This window comes from Dendrobates tinctorius, unplaced genomic scaffold, assembly GCF_039654945.1.
Source record: "Dendrobates tinctorius isolate UK_male_01 unplaced genomic scaffold, ASM3965494v1 ptg000097l, whole genome shotgun sequence".
In the NCBI taxonomy this organism is placed as follows: domain Eukaryota; kingdom Metazoa; phylum Chordata; class Amphibia; order Anura; family Dendrobatidae; genus Dendrobates; species Dendrobates tinctorius.
Window position 1 is genome coordinate 26,706,669 of NW_027361765.1, and position 18,176 is coordinate 26,724,844.

General features: G+C 40.7%; 1 protein-coding gene across 2 annotated transcripts in view; it reads right to left on the reverse strand.

The window, feature by feature from the left end:
* Positions 1-18,176, reverse strand: part of MYZAP (myocardial zonula adherens protein) — a 153,897-nt gene that overhangs the window by 51,832 nt on the left and 83,889 nt on the right. For both annotated transcript variants that reach the window (XM_073586978.1, XM_073586979.1), the window contains exons 3-5: positions 12,511-12,594; positions 5,641-5,802; positions 5,187-5,279 (exon numbers count right to left, since the gene is read on the reverse strand). In XM_073586978.1, the coding sequence (XP_073443079.1) occupies positions 5,187-5,279; positions 5,641-5,802; positions 12,511-12,594 (339 nt within the window). The remainder of the gene's footprint in view (positions 1-5,186; positions 5,280-5,640; positions 5,803-12,510; positions 12,595-18,176) is intronic.

Sequence of the window (18,176 nt, forward strand, 5' to 3'; positions counted from 1 at the left end):
CTTTCAGCAGGATAATGCGCCATGTCATAAAGCTCGAATCATCTCAGATTGGTTTCTTGACCATGACAATGAGTTCACTGTACTCAAATGGCCTCCTCAGTCACCAGATCTCAATCCAATAGAGCATCTTTGGGATGTGGTGGAACGGGAGATTCGCATCAGGGATGTGCAGCCGACAAATCTGCGCCAACTGTGTGATGCCATCATGTCAATATGGTCCAAAATCTCTGAGGAATGCTTCCAGCACCTTGTTGAATCTCTGCCACGAAGAATTGAGGCAGTTCTGAAGGCAAAAGGGGGTCCAACCCGTTACTAGCATGGTGTACCTAATAAAGTGGCCAGTGAGTGTATATAAAAATGAATGTATGTGTGTATGCATGTGTGTATCGGCCACGCCGATTCCACATAGTCCCACCCAATCACTAATCATTTTTCATTTCACCAGAGTTGTTTAAAAGAAGCTGAGCTGTGATTGGTTACTATGAGCAACAGTTTTCCCACTCCACAACACCTCAGCAGACACTGACAGGGTGGGAGAAATCTAGCATCCCTGGCAACATAAGCTCCCAGCCATTGTCTGCCCCCCAGTAAAGAGCAGAAAGCACATGGCAGAAATGAATCACCCCCTCCCGTGCCCATATACCCATCACACATCCTCCATACCATAGTCCCATAGGCACATCTTCCCTCTTAAAGGGATACCCGGTATGGAAGTTAGGGCAAATCCCTCAGCGCTCTGATTCTGACCCAAGACTTCTATTAAAGGGATCATTGGTATGGAAGTCAGGGCAAAACCATTCAGCTCTCTGGTTCTGACCCTAGGCCTCTCTTTAAGGGATCCCTGGTATGGAAGTGAGGGCAAATCCATTCAGCGCTCTAGTTTTGACGTCAGGCCTCTCTTAAAGGGATAACCGGTATGGAAGCTAGGACCGTTCCACTCCTTGCTCTGGTTCTGACCCCAGACCTCTCTTAAAGGGATCCCCGGTATGGAAGCTAAGACAGTTCTACTCTGCGCTCTGGTTCTGACCCCAGCCTCTTTTAAAGGGATCATTGGTATGGAAGTTAGAGCAATTACCCTCCTCACTCTGGTTCTGACCCCAGACCTCTCTTAAAGGGATCCCCGGTAAGGAAGTGAGGGCATATCCACTCTGCGCTCTGGTTCTGACCCCAGGCCCCTCTTAAGGGGATCCCCGGTATGGATGTCAGGGCAAATCCACTCAGCACTCTGGTTCTGACCCCATGCCTCTCTTAAAGGGATCCCCGGTATGGAAGCTATGACTGTTCCACTCAGCGCTCTGGTTCTGACCCCAGGCTTCTCTTAAAGGGATCCCCAGTATGGAAGCTAGGACCGTTCCATTCAGCGCTCTGGTTCTGACCCCAGGCTCTTTTAAAGGGATTATTGTCAGGGCAAATCAACTCAGCGCTCTGGTTCTGACCCCAGGCCTCTCTTAAAGGGATCCCCAGTATGAAAGCTAGGACCGTTCTACTCAGCGCTCTGGTTCTGTCCCCAGGCTGACGGGATGATGTGACATATTAGGGGTAGTAGTCGGTGGCTCTCGCTGACGGGATGATGTAGGATATTAGGGGTGGTAGTCTAGTGGCTTTGACGGGATGATGTGGGATATTAGGGGTAATAGTCCGGTGACTCTGACGGGATGATGTGGGATATTTGGGGTAGTTGTCTGGTGGCTTTGGCTGATGGGATGATGTGGCATATTAGCGGTAGTAGTCCGGTGGCTCTGGCTGATGGGATGATGTGGCATATTAGGGGTAGTAGTCCGGTGGCTCTGATGGGATGATGTGGGATATTACTGGCAATAATCCGGTAGCTCTCGCTGACAAGATGATGTGGCATATTAGGGGTAGTAGTCCGGTGGCTCTGATGGGATGATGTGGGATATTAGTGGTAGTAGTCTGGTAGCTCTGGCTGATGGGATGATGTGGGATATTAGTGGTAGTAGTATGGTAGCTCTGGCTGATGGGATGATGTGGGATATTAGAGGTAGTAGTCCGGTAGCTCTGGCTGACGGGATGATGTGGGATATTAGGGGTAGTAGTCCGGTAGCTCTGGCTGACAAGATGATGTGGGATATTAGGGGTAGTAGTCCAGTGGCTCTGGCTGAAGGGATGATGTGGGATATTATAGTGAAGGTAGCTAAGTGGAGTGGGCGGGGCTATACACTGAGCTTTATATATATATATATATATATATACACAGTATATATATATATATATATATAGATATAGATATAATCATTATAATTTGATACAACTAACCGTAGTTAGTTACTATGCCCGGGCAATGCCGGGCTCTTCAGCTAATTTATAATAATTAGTACTTTGTCTAATAGTTAATTCTCTAACTTCACAGTGCCTGTGGCCAATTACCTTTTCTAAGCCATGTGTGTTTTATTGTGCATGACTTGTATAAATGAAACAAATGGTTATAATGTGCTTTACTTGTCCAAGCTGCCAAAAACCACATCAGATACCAATAACATTTTTAAACCTTTTAAAACCACTGATGATTTGTTGGTTGCTGTACATAAATAAGGCTTTTAGAATTACTAAATTAATTTTAAATCTTGAATGTACAGAAAGAAGGAACACTTTGGTTTTTACTTGGATTGAGAAGCAGAGGAGCCCACTAATCACAATGCAAAGGTATTATATAGGTAAAAGAGTTATTGCATCATTTAGTGATTAAAAAATGTAGATTGCTGATCAGTTGTGGCATGTTGTGACAGCAAGTACAGTATTATGCTTCTAGTACAGACCTGGGCAAAGTGCAGCCTGCAGGCCACATCTGGCCCTCTGGCTGTTCCAGTCTGGTCTGTGGACCGAAACAGCCGAAGGGCTGAAACAGTGGCCCACGGGCCGCATAGTGCCCTCCCCCGCCCGTCGCCCATCCGTTAACCCCGTCAACATTGCTATCTGTGTCTTTGAGATGCAGACAGTAGTGAATACATTAGTGGAGGAGGGACCAACGGTCTCTTCTTCCATCAGTCAGTGTGTGAGACAGCTGATACAATGGCATCATTTAATCGCATTAGCTGTGCACTGCGGAGAGTCAGTGCACTGGAAACAGGAGCAGAGGCAGAGGGAAATAGGAATGAGAGCAAGGTGAGTATGTGTTGTTGTTTTTTATGTGTATGGGATTTTTGTATGAACAGAGGAAGCTATGTGGGGGGCTCACATTGTATATGGGAGGCTATGTGGGGGCTCACTCTTTTTATAGGAGGTTAAGTGAGGCTCACACTGCATATGGAAGGCTATGTGGTGCTCATACTGTATATGGGAGGCTATGTGGGACTCATGCTGTATATATTATGCTATGTTTGGCTCATACTGTTTATGGGAGGCTCATGCTGTATATGGGAGGCTATGTAGGCCTCGTGCTGGATATGGGAGGTTATGTGGGGGCTCATGCTGTATATGGGAGGATATATCGGAGGTCATTCTGTATATTGGAAGCTATGTGGGAGCTTATGTTGAATATAGGAGGCGATGTGGGGGCTCATGCTGTATACAGGGGGCTCTGTGGGTGTTCATGCTGTATATAGGAGGTTATGTGGGGGCTCATGCTGTATATAAGAGATTATGTGGGGGCTCTTACAATATGTAGGGGCTATGTGTGGGATCATACATTATATAGGGGAATGTCATCATACTTAATTATGCTCAACATTAAGTGAGACAATTATTACACTGGTCAACAGCATTTTTGGTGCCAAAGATATTTCATCGAATTTAGGGTATTTTTGGGGTGCTGATTCTGAATATGTCATCAGTTTTGCCAGATTGGCTCAAGTTTTTGAGATTTTTGGTATCTTATTTATAGCACTTGTTGGTAAATGCGACGCATCATCTCATTAATTTCTTTGGATTAGTACTTGAACTGAGCAGTTCTCAATATAGTTTTGTGTTAATTAGTGTTCTAAAAGTTTGTTCATAGCTTGATTTTTGCACTAACTTTATGTTGTTGTCTGTTTTCCAGTGAAAAGCATGAACTCATCATGAAGAAGTTGTCTTAACGATCCAGACTCATTCTGTTACATTTGTGGTGAATACACACTGCCAAAACATAGAAGAAACATAACAGACTTCGTAAAAAAAGTGTATTTTGCCTATTTTGGGGTTATGCTTGGGGACCAAGACAAGTTTTGGGCACCACACATAGTGTGCAAAGCATGTATCGAATTATTACGAAAATGGAGCAAAGGACAAAGAAAAAGCTTCAAATTTGGTGTTCCAATGGTGTGGAGAGAGCCAAAAAATCATCATGATGACTGTTATTTATGGTAAACACAGGTACAGGCACATCTTCACAATGAGGGACAGGCCTTCTTGCAGATTCCATGTTACTCCCATTTTCGTTTCTTATGCTTATTGAATCCTTGCACTTGCACTGCACAGAAATAACAGTCATCATGATGATTTTTTGGCTCTCTCCACACCATTGGAACACCAAATTTGAAGCTTTTTCTTTGTCCTTTGCTCCATTTTCGTAATAATTCGATACATGCTTTGCACACTATGTGTGGTGCCCAAAACTTGTCTTGGTCCCCAAGCATAACCCCAAAATAGGCAAAATACACTTTTTTTACGAAGTGTGTTATGTTTCTTCTATGTTTTGGCAGTGTATATTCACCACAAATGTAACAGAATGAGTCTGGATCGTTAAGACAACTTCTTCATGATGAGTTCATGCTTTTCACTGGAAAACAGACAACAACATAAAGTTAGTGCAAAAATCAAGCTATGAACAAACTTTTAGAACACTAATTAACACAAAACTATATTGAGAACTGCTCAGTTCAAGTACTAATCCAAAGAAATTAATGAGATGATGCGTCGCATTTACCAACAAGTGCTATAAATAAGATACCAAAAATCTCAAAAACTTGAGCCAATCTGGCAAAACTGATGACATATTCAGAATCAGCACCCCAAAAATACCCCAAATTCATTAAAATATTTTGGACACCAGAAAAAAAATTTTTTTTCGTTGACCTGTGTTATTAATATAAAATAGTTATAATTAATATTTTAATATTAATATTGAGCAGAATTAGTTTCATCCTATTGGTTCGGCCCTCCACAACAGTCACAATCTTTTATGTGGCCTTTTGGGAAAATGAATTGCCCACCCCTGTTCTAGTACAATGTGACATTTCAGAATTTACCTTCATTTCTTGCGTAAGATGTTTAATTTTCTCTTTCATATCATCATATTCTCCAAACATTCTTTCCCTTATCTTTTCCAAGGTCACTCTTACCTACAGTGCAATAAGAATTATATATGCATTAGGTCAAGAAAAGAAAAATGCTTGAAGAATTGCAATATGATCCAGATAATTTCAAGAATTATGAATTCTTAGTATCACTTACCCATTCCCTAATTCATAAATTGATTTTTGTTGTATTAAATAAATCTCCAACCTGTAGCTTTCCAGCTGTTATGAAGCAGAGTTGTTTTCTATATAAATGTGAAAATCTCTAATATTTTCATAAGTTTCTTTTAATATTTTTTTTTCTTAATCTTGACAATGGTTACTGTATCTACTGTACCTGTTCCATACAAATGTCAGATGTTTATGCTTACAGAATATGAGTTACTGACAACTATGCTCTACTCACATCTTTAATGTAATTCATTTCTTCTTTCAGTTGATGGGAGGACCATTCATAAACAACCACCTCATTTTGATGATTGTTTTCAGTCCTTTGTACAACTCCATAAACCACTCCATGAGAAGGTGCTCCGGGTGGTGGATTGCCTTTGGGTACAGAATAGAGGTGCTGTAAAGATAATCATAAGAAATAAAATCAGCAAAACATATATATTATTGTGTAAGTAAAAATTCAGCTAAATTCACATTTAAATTTGGTACAATTTCTCTATAGGTATTTCATAATATATTAAAATTTGTGAACACAGTTATAACGCAGCATCATCACATTTTCATTTGTGATTATGATAGTCACAGCAATTTCTTTTGAGTCATTTATTAAAGGCAATCTGTCAGCAGGTTTATACTACCTCATCTGATAGAAGCATGATGTAGGCAAAGAAACCCTGAATCCATGATGTATCACTTAGTTTACTGGGTGCAGCTGCTCTATCAGAGTTTTTAGATTTAGCAATACAGCAGAGCAAAGAAAGCTAACCCCACCCACACCAGGCTCTGTATATGCATTGTCTATTCACAGTGAGCTGCTTATCACAGGAAAAGGTGGAGTCAGGCTAACTACTGTAGTCTGACCAATAATAATCACCAGGTGAAAAAACTTTCAATGTAAGTAAACAGCATACATTCTGACTAGTGATACATTGTTGAATTCAGTGTTTTAACCCCTACCCATGCTGTCCTTAGATTACAAACCAAAAATCTGCTGACAGATTCCCTTTTTACAGCGCTGATGAAGAATTATATTTCTCATATATTAGATTTAAAAAAAAGTATCGTAAAACCTGTTTTTCTTAATAAGTTTCTGATTTTTACATTCATTTAAGGGACGTTGCCCTGCCTGCCTCCTTCAGAGATGATCTTTTCTTCTCAACTAAAAAATTTAATAGCTGAAACCTACTATGCCGACTTGATGCTTTTATACTGTAACTGCCTCATTATACTCGTTTTCCATGTTGACCAGCAATGACATATAAAGAAGGGTGCAAAAGATGAAGACAACAATAATAATAAAGGGAGAAGATTACATTGGAATGGAAGAGAATCTCTATATATAAAAGTGAATGTACTGTATGTATGTATGTGTGTGTGTGTGTGTGTGTATCACCAACTAATCACAAAGCATCTTTTATTTTAACAGAGCTGTTCAAAAGAAGCTGAGCTGTGATTGGTTGCTATGAGCAACAGTTTCCCTTGCAACCAATCACTAAGCATCTCTCATTTCACCAGAGCTGGTTAAAAGTAGCTGAGCTGTGATTGGTTGCTATGAGCAAGTTTTCCCACTTGACAACACCTCAGCAGACACTGACATGGTGGGAGAAATCTAGCATCTTCGGGAACATAAGCTCCCAGCCATTGCCTGCCCCCCTGAAAGGAGCAGAGAGCACATGACAGAAATGAATCCCTCCCTCCCTGCCCATATCCCCATCACACATCCTCCATCCCTCGTAAAGGGATCATTGGTATGGAAGTCAGAGCAAATCCATCCAGGAATTTGGTTTTGACCCCAGGCCTCACTTAAAGGTATCCTTGGTATGGAAGTTAAGACCGTTCCACTCAGCTCTGTGGTTCTAACCCCAGGGTCTCTTAAACGGATCATTGGTATGGAAGTTAGGGCAAATCCACTCTGCGCTTTGGTACTGTCCCCAGGCCTTTCTTAAAGGGATCTCCGGTATGGAAGTCAGGGCAAATCCACTCAGTGCTTTGGTTCTTACCCCAGGCTCTCTTAAAGGGATATCCTGTATGGAAGTTAGAGCAAATCCCTCAACGCTCTGATTCTGACCCCAGGGTTCTATTAAAGGGGTCATTGGTATGCAAGTCACGGCAAATCCACTCAGCACTCTGGTTCTGATCACAGTCTCTCTTATAGGGATCCCCAGTATGGAAGTGAGGGCAAATCCACTCTGCGCTTTGGTACTGACCCCAGGCCTCTCTTAAAGGGATTTCTGGTATGGAAGTTAAGGTAAATCCCTCAGTGCTCTGATTCTCACCCCAGGCTTCTATTAAAAGGATCATTGGTATGGAAGTCAGGACAAATCCACTCAGCGCTCTGGTTCTGACCCCAGGCCTCTCTTAAAGGGATCCTCAGTATGGAAGTTAGGACCGTTCCACTCAGCGCTCTGGTTCTGACCCCAGGCTGACGGGATGATATGGGATATTAGGGGTCGTAGTCTGGTGGCTCTGGCTGATGGGATGATGTGGGATATTAGGGGTAGTAGTCCGGTGGCTCTGGCTGATGGAGTGATGTGAGATATTAGTGGTAGTAGTCCAGTAGTTTTGGCTGACGGGATGATGTGGGATATTAGGGGGAGTAGTCCAGTGGCTCTGGCTGACGGGATGATGTGGGATATTTGTCGTAGTAGTCCGGTGGCTCTGGCTGACGGGATGATGTGGGATATTAAAGAGAGTTGTCTGGCATCTATGATGGGATCATGTGGGATATTTGTGGTAGTTGTCTGGGGGCCCTGGCTGATGGGATGATGTGGGATATTAGGGGTAGTAGTCCAGTGGCTCTGACGGGATGTGAAAAATTAGGGGTAGTAGTCCAGTGGCTCCTGCTGATGGGACGATGTGGGATATTAGGGTTAGTAGTCCGGTGGCTCTGGCTGACGGGATGATGTGGGATATTAGGGGTAGTAGTCCGGTGGCTCTGGCTGATGGGATGATGTGGGATATTATAGTGAATGTGGCTATGCGGAGTGGGTGGGGCACTACACTCAGCTTTATATATATATAGATATAATCAGTATAATTTGTTATAACTAACTGTAGTTAGTTACTATGCCCGGGCAGCGCCGGGCACTTCAACTAGTTCTTTTATAAAGAAGACGTCCCATCAAAATTTTTAACTCGCAATCCCTCCAAATTACATTTGTAATGATATGTACGGTATGTGTTTTAAAACACTTACTGATCACTTTCTTCTCCAGTTTTCAGCGATGCTCTGGTTCCACATGATCGCTCCTCTTATTTGCCTACTCACACAGGGACGGTTGGGTGGATCGGAGCTACTTAAAACAATGTAAGGCTATGGAGACTAAGAATGAGGCTCCATAGCTTCACATGGAAAATTACTACCGATGCACACATACTGCCTCTGGGAGCCAGTTAGTCACATGGACCAGAACAGGGCTGGAATGACACTGGAAACTGGGGAAGGTAACGATTGCTAAATATTTTTATCTACTTATACACAATTACATACTTTATTAGGAGAAATTAAGAAATAAAAAAGTTTCATGGAACATCTTCATTAAGGGTTTATGAACTGCACTAGAAGATAAAGGGTTTTTAAAATTAATCTTCCATTAAAATTAATCATTGGTATGTCCACAGAAATGTTATCTGTACAGTGATTTACTGTGTATCTTTTTACTGTGTTTTTCAGTCTTTATTTGACCTATTTTACCATGACCTATAATGCTAGAGCGGTAGCCATTGCTAAGGTATGCTGGATGCTTAAAGGGTTATTTTCAGTTGGGTAATTTTAACAATGCTATGGCATTGTGCTAGCACCCTGTAAACTACTGTTGTAAATATTTCCTCCATTTAACCCTTTAAGGACCAGTCCTCTTTGTAGCTTTAAAAGGGTTGTCCGATCTAAAATGAAAAGTCTACAGTTACTCTGTGTGACCACAGACTTGTGAATCCTTACAGCACACGCACTGTTTGCTGCAAGGATTCGCCATTGTCAGCCCCAGGAATGGCAGTCAGATATGCAATATGGATAGTCCCTGGCAGAATGCATCTAGTGGACATGACTTCTTTCAATACACTTGTATTGAGCTAGGCCGGGCCCATTAGACGGCCGCGACCACTAGACAGGGGCACGGACTCACTTACTACTCTTCTATTGAGTGAGCCCATGCCAGCTAGACGGGTTCTGCCCAGGAATATGCATATCACATACTTGACTGCCATTCCCCGGGTAGATACCGGCGAATGCTCACAGGGCTGGGAGGATTCACAAGTCTGCAGACAACCCCATTAAAGACCAAATGTTTTTCTTTCTAATTTCTTTGTCCAATCTTTTTTGTACATTTTCTTTTTCATATTTATTTTTCTTCTTTTTCTGGTACTTTTCAACTGCACATTTTTGGGGTACTTATACACTAGCTTTTACTAAATCTTTCTGGGGATAAATAGATAAAAAAGCACAGTATCCACAGCTGGCAGTTTCACTTACAAATGATGACCATTGATGTCCCATATGTGCTAAATGAAAGGCGAGCCTGGAGATGCTACAGGCGATGTTGGCACGTTCAGGCCATGCAGTCTGCCTACAGTAACATGAGCAACATGAGGTCTGTCAGTGTCATGTTGAAAAACTGCTCCTGGGACACTTTGGAGGAATGGCTGTTCCACTAAACCACCACCAAATCATTTCACCATTGAGTTGTTAATGTACCTACAATGAAGACTAGAGGGGTTCGGCTTCCATTTATTATGCCACCGCATATCATAATCCTGGGAGTAAAACTTGTGTGACTTTCCCTCGTAAAGGCCTCTTCATCACTGTCCCCATTGGAGCTCACAATCTAAATTCCCTATCAGTATGTATTAGGAGTGTGGGAGGAATCTGGAATAGTTGGAGGAAACCAGGGAAACAAGAGGATATCTTACAAACTGCTTCCAGATGTTGTCCTTGGTGGGCATGGTTCACATAGTCTTCAGACCAATCTCTGGCTATCATTTCCTACAAAACAATAGTGGGACTTATTGCTCAAGACGATAGATGTCCATCCCAGCTTCCATTCCCCTTAAGAATGATTGCATGAGGTCAATGGAACTCCTGTAACTGGATGTCTGGCTCGTAACACAATATTGTGCCAACATCTTCTGATGGTTTGTATAGATACTGTTTGATGCCTTAGGCTTGGTATGTGACTTATAATTTTATTTTCATAAGATAAGATAGATCAATCATGGAACTAGTGGTACAGCCATTTCCCTAATGTGTCCCAGGAGGCAATTTTTTAAACATGACAACACCGTGGCCTAAACTATAAACTACAGCATCATTGAAGTTGTCTCTCATCAAACAGATCTGGGCAATCATAGATTGATCTGTTAGCAGCAGATTTTGAAGATTTGCGTACCCAAGTGTGTTCAGCGTGGCAGATCATTCCTCAGACAACCATTAATAACTTAATTGACCAAAGGCAGGTAAGTGCAATTATTTCTCGTAGCGCACTTGGTACACCTGCACTTATTCAATATGACAATTATCCAAAACATATACAGTATGTGATGCATTTCTGAACAGGGTGAAAATGATTCAGTGGCCAAGTATGTCTCCTGATCTGTACCCAATTGGACACCTATGGGAAGTTCTGAAGAGACAAGTTTTAGCATCATCTAAAAGTGGTCATACTTGAAGGATGGAAAAAGATTGATGTTGCAATTTGTCTACAATTTGATCATTCCATGCCTAGTAGAGATGCCCTTAAAAATCATGGTGGTCATACAAAATACTACATGTAGTTGTTTTTAATGTTGGGTATGTTCATTTTTGCATCAAATAATTTTAGTTAAACTTAAGATTTTGTCATAAAAGTTATATTATTAATAGTGATGAGCGAGTATACTTTCTGCTCGGATGTCCGAGTATTTTGGCGTGCTTGGAAATTTAGTTTGTGTCAAAGCAGCGACATGATTTTCGGCTGCTAGACAGCCTGAATACATGTGGGAATTCCCTAACAACCAGGCATTCCTCACATGTATTCAGCCTGTCCAGCAGCCGCAAATCATGCAGCTGTGTCGACACAAACTAAATCTCCGAGCACACCAGAATACTCAGAGGACACCCGAGCATGCTCGGGAAAACCCGAGCAACGAGTATACTCGCTCATCACTAATTATTAACCTTACTTTCTTGATACAGGTTAACAAAATAATGAAACTCAATCTTGTCAAAATTTTGGAAATTGTTCTCGTATTCAGTAAAATATTGATTAACATCTCCCTTTTCAAACATGGTATAAGGGGTGTGGAAAAAAATGCTGCAAAATAAGAATGCCTTCATAAATAGAAGTGTTAAGAGTTTTTTTATCCATTAAAAATATGCAAAGAACAAAAGAGACATTAAATATTTGGTGTGAACACCATTTGCCTTCCAAATTGTATAAATTCTTCGAGGACACTTGGACAATTCTTCTTCACACCTGCACACAGTTTGTGAAGGAACTCAGCAGGGAAGACGTTCCAGTCATCTTGGAAAACTAATCACAGAATTTGCGAAAATCTTCTTTCCCTAGTTATCAAACGTTCTTATCTTTACTTGTACTGTTGAGATCTAAATAAAAGTTTACTTAATTTGTTAGGGTACTGTTACACTTAGCGATGCCCCAGCGATCCCGACAACGATATGACCCGGTCAGGATCACTGGTGCATCGCTAAGTGGTCGCTAGTGAGCTGCCAAACAGGCAGATCTCACCAGCGACATAGCAGCGGACGGCGGTCGCTACTTACCTGTCAGATGAGGCGATGAAGACGTCCTCCCGCCCGCGTCCACGCGTCGCTCGTCGCCACAGCAGGAAGCCCAGCAGGAAGCTGACAACGAGAAACGGCCCAGGACGTTCTCGCGCGATCAGCGATAACCAGCGGGGGAGCCGGTCGGAGGTAAGTATCACACATAGCGATATCGCTAGCAATATCACTGCTGCGCCACAAAACCAGTGACATTATAGCGATATTGCTAGCAATATCGCTTAGTGCAACGGGCCCTTTACTCTTTAAGCTTCTTTGACCATGAACTGTACATGTTGTATAGCTGTAGTGTTACTGAAAGAGAGCAAAATCGACATGAAAAGTCCTTACCAGGGTTTGTGGTTCTGACGTGCTTTTCTCAGAAATGTAGCCATTTCGTTTTTTCCTCCTCTCCGCTGTATGTCTGGGGTCCACCTTCATGGAGAAAAGAATTTGTTTTTAATGGCAGAACTTATTTAAGTATCCAAAATTATAAATTTTTCCTAAAAATAAAAAACAGATTTACATAAATGTACAAAAAATTAGACACTGACAACATTTGTCACAAGACATTTATAGCTGAACTAATTAGGGAAGAATACAAATGTAGTTCAAGTGCAATTTCTTCCAGGAAAGTTCCAGACACCATTACGGAAACTTGATGGACATGATCCAGGATCAATCCAGGATATCTATAAACAGAAAGATAGTGAGGAAACACTTAGCTAACCTAAATGAATTCAAGTCTCCAGGTCCAGATGAATTACACCCCAGAGTACTGAAGGAGATAGCAGAAGAAATTTTTGAACCCCTCTCCATAATCTTTGAAAATTCTTGGAGAACAGGAGAAGTGCCAGAAGACTGGAGAAGAGCAAATGTTGTTCCTATCTTCAAAAAGGGGAAGAAGGTGGACCCAGGCAACTATAGGCCGGTGAGTCTGACTTCTATACCAGGAAAGATCTTTGAACAAATTATTAAACAACATGTATGTCAATACCTGGATAAGAATGAAGTGATTAAACAGAGTCAGCATGGGTTTGTAACTAATAAGTCATGTCAGACTAACTTAATTTCCTTCTATGACGGTATCACTGATTGGGTGGATCAAGGAAATGCTGTAGATATAGTATATCTTGACTTCAGCAAAGCATTTGACAAAGTCTCTCATACAATCCTTATTGAAAAAATGACTAAGTATGGAATGGACAAGGCAACTGTTAGGTGGATTCATAACTGGCTTAGTGATCGGACCCAAAGAGTGGTCGTAAATGGCTGCACATCCAGTTGGAAGAATGTCTCAAGTGGGGTACCACAGGGCTCTGTCCTGGGCCCTGTATTGTTCAACATCTTTATCAACGATTTAGATGAAGGAATTGAGGGTAAACTGATTAAATTTGCTGATGACACAAAGCTAGGAGGGATAGCTAATACTAGAGAAGAGAGAGAGAGGATTCAAAAAGATTTAAATAAACTGGAGAAGTGGGCAGCAACTAACAGAATGGTTTTTAACAGGGAGAAATGCAAAGTACTACATCTGGGCAATAAAAATGAAAAAAGCATATATAGAATGGGAGGAATAGGGCTAAGTGACAGCACATGTGAAAAAGACTTGGGTATACTAATAGATCACAGACTGAATATGAGTCAACAGTGTGATGCAGCAGCAAAAAAGGCAAATGCAATTCTAGGATGTATTAACAGAAGCATACAGTCTAGATCACGTGAAGTCATTATTTCCCTCTACTCCTCTTTAGTCAGACCTCATCTGGAATATTGTGTCCAGTTTTGGGCACCACATTTTAAAAAAGACATCAACAAACTGGAGCAAGTTCAGAAAAGAGCGACCAGAATGGTGACCGGTCTGCAAACCCTGTCTTATGAGGAAAGGTTGCAGGATTTGGGAATGTTTAGTTTGCAAAAGAGAAGACTGAGAGGAGACTTAATAGCTGTCTACAAATATCTAAAGGGCTGTCACATTGTAGAAGGATCAACTTTATTCTCATTTGCACAAGGAAAGACTAGAAGCAATGGGATGAAACTGAATGGGAAGAGACACAGATTAGATATTAGAAAAAACTTTTTGACAGTTAGAGTGATCAATGAGTGGAACAGGCTGCCACGAGAAGTGGTGAGTTCTCCTTCAATGGAAGTCTTCAAACAGAGGCTGGACAGACATCTGACTGGGATGATTTAGCGAATCCTGCTTTGAGCAGGGGGTTGGACCAGATGGCCCAGGAGGTCCCTTCCAACTCTACGATTCTATGATTCTATCTATGATTCTATGATTACAGCTAATGTAGTCCGATGCTGCTGGTGTCCTGCATACAAGAGATCAGGCACTGAGATTACTTTTGTGAATTTGGCATAACATATTTCAATGGTAGGGTTTTGGGCAACTTTATTTAATTTCTGCAATCATATTTCCATTGAATGAATAGAACCTTGTATATTGAAGAAGTAATAATGTAAAATGCAGATTTTATAAGTTAGACTTACATATACACAGACAATTTGTATAAGTGAGCATAGCACAAAGAAAAATAATATGAACAGGCATATATTGCATATTATGCAATTTACCCCATAGTTTGAGCCTGATAATAACCACATGAGGTTCATCTTTATGTAGGATCTACAAAATTTACATTATTGAGGGAAATGATTTAAATTCATAGATCGCTGGCTAAAAATGCAGCTAAAAGTGTTTCCAAATTGACACAAAATAAAGCTGAAAGGAGAATAAAAAGTGTTATTAATAATAAAAGGATAGGCTTTAAGGCATGTGAAAAGTACAACACATTGATGTGAAATGTCAGGGAGTGCCTTGTAGCATTTACTAAAGAGCAGTGTTAAAAGATAATGTGGTGGCTTTTAATTGTATAGAAGCATTGTTACATGCCTGGGAAAACACTGTCCATATGCTACGATATATGACAGAGGTTATATAGAAGTTTTACATCACACTAGGCTATGCAATACTTAAAGAGGTGTCTCAAGTACATAAAACAAAAGGGTAAAAGTGCAAAGCGCTTGTAAAAACTAGCAACTTTGCAATTTACTCCTTATGAAAAATCCTCTCCTTTCTTAGCAGAAGAAGAATTTTTAGTTCTATAGTTTGCAGCACATTGCCTAGGTTACCAGCCACCCTGCAGTCTCAGGAGTGGTCGATTACCTACGCAAAAATCGCACGGCACTGGCAGGATTACTTCAGTATCCTTGCACTTCTCCCAAGCTGTAGAGACGTAGTTTAGTAGCCTAGGAGAGCACTCAGTTCTGACCAGCGGCACAACCACAACGCCCGCCTGGCACATTATTTATTACCTTTATTAATTATTACCTTGCAACCATTGTTTTCCTGTACTCTTACCTAATCTGAAAATTAAATTTTTAAATCTACTTTTCCTAGGATGTTAAGTATGTGTGGTTATATTACTCCAACAATCAACCTTTAATGCCTTACATTGTGTCTCCAACATTGAAGATATCAAGTGTCACAGAGGTCTGCATTTACTGCAAGTGATAGTACAAAACACCTGCTGGTCATAGTATACTGGCACGGATCAGGTGCTCACCCAATTGTGCCGACTTTATCTTAAATGCCTCTATTATCTTCAATTGCTAAAGCAACATGTGCACATTTATTAAATAGTGATTAATCCTATAGCCAGTTATTCACTTACACTAGTGAGACATCTTTTCTAAGATACATTTTTCCAAAAAAGTAAATCTTTTAATTGGTATCAAAAATGTTGTATCAATAACTGTGACATAATGGGGCAGATTAGTCTACATACAGCATAAACTTTGACTAAATAGTCTTAAAAGACACCAAATTTATAATTGTGGCTGATGCTCATTGGTAAATTTGACACATCACTTCCTATGGGAACCTGTCATCAAATTTTCACAATATAAACTAAAGCCACCACCTCTATCTGCTCTATTACTGCAGTCCATGTATATGAATCTAAATCCCAAACTCCGCCTGCATGTGCCAAAAAGTACCTTCCGGCATTCATTGTGGTCTGAACTGATGGGTGCTGTATGCCAGGTGTATAAAAAGTATTTTTTTGGCATATAAAGGGGGAGTACGGGGCTTAGCTACAGGTCAATGAAGTGCAGTAATTGAGCAGATAAAGGTAGTGGCTTTAGTTTATATTGGAAAAACCTGGTGACAGGTTCTCATTAATTGGCCAGGTACAAGGCATGCATTCATCAGAACCAACACAGTTCCTACAGTTCCTTTCTTCTTTGTGACTTGCAACAGTTTATAATTTACAATCAATAGAATATACGTTTCATTTTTATGTTTTTATCATTCATCATAATTACAATGTATTCTTTAGTTATATTTTATATGGATGTGGGAAGTTTGTTTTGGATCTTCTTGGTAGAAAATCTGCACTGAAAGTAGTGCAGCAAAATACAATACAATCCAAGTGGTGGAATAATCTGCATACATTTTAGGGTGAGCTGCAGATTATCAATCTTAGATCTTATGTATTTCTTCCAAAGTTTTGCTGCAGATTCACACAAATGAATCTGGCGAAGATAGAGAAAGGATTCAGAAGGATCTATATAAGCTTGAACAATAGGCAGCGACTAATAGAATGGTACCTAATAGGGAGAAATGCAAGATTCTGCATCTGGACAATAAAAATGAAAATTACATCTACAGAATGGGAGGAATAGAACTAAGCAACAGCACATGTGAAAAAGACTTGGGTATACTAATAGATCACAGACTGCACATGAGTCAACAGTGTGATACAGCTGCAAAAAAAGGCAAACAGTTCTAGGATGTATTAAGAGAAGCATAAAGTCTAGATCATGTGAAGTCATTATCCCCCTCTACTCCTCCTTGGTCAGGCCTCATCTGGAATACTGTGTCCGGTTCTGGGCACGACATTTTAAAAAATACATTAAAAAACTAGAGCAAGTTCAGAGAAGAGCAACCAGGATGGTGAGTGGACTGCAAAATATGTCCTACGATGAACAATTAAAGGATCTGGGAATGTTTAGCTTGCAAAAAAGAAGGATAAGAATAACCTTAACAGCGGTCTACAAATATCTGAAGGACTGTCACTGTGTAGAGAGATCGTCCTTTTTCACAATTGCACATGGAAATATAAGAACTAATGGAATGAAACTGAAAGGGAGAAGATATAGATTAGACATTAGAATCAAATTTTTGATATTGAGGGTGATCAATGAGTGGAACAGGCTGCCACGAGAGGTGGTGAGTTCTCCTTCCATGGAAGTCTTCAAACAGAGGCTGGACAGACATCGGTCAGAGATGGTTTAGTGAGTTCTGCGTTGAGCAGGGGGTTGGACATGATGACCCTGGATGTCCCTTCCAACTCTACCATTCTATGATTCTATGAAATGTAGAAGTTGTACATGAGAATTTTGCTGTAGATTTGCAAAAAAAACTTACCGGCAGGAATATTTGTCCATGTTTGTACATGTCTTTATAAACATAATTGTACTTTGAAGTACCTTGGAGGTGGGACAAAGCAGTTATGTCGTTTTTAACCTCATTACATGAGTTGAACAGAAGAGTGACACTGGGTACTTACATTGGTACACATAATGGGTAGGCCTACAGTAGGGCAATTTTAGCATTGTGCTTGTTGTGGAAATTATGGTTAAAGGGGTAATTCCATCTTATTTATGGAATATGCCACTAATGGGCCTGAGACCCTTGTCTATTTTGGGGATGTAACTTTGCACAGTTATATGTTAAATGTGTGACATGCCCCTTTAAAAAAATTGTTACTTTACACTAGAAACCATAATATTGCCTCCTTTGATAAAGAAAGATGAAGAAAGAGAAGGTGTAGACAAATTAACTCTCTGAAGTTATTTCTTATTTCCTGCTCTTCCAATAAGTTTCAGGCATTGCCCCTTTGTTCAACTATCTAATATATAAAGCTCAAGTGTGTGTATGTATGTGTGTGTGTGTGTGTCCGGGATTGGCATCCGCACCGTCGCAGCTACAGCCACAAAATTTGGCA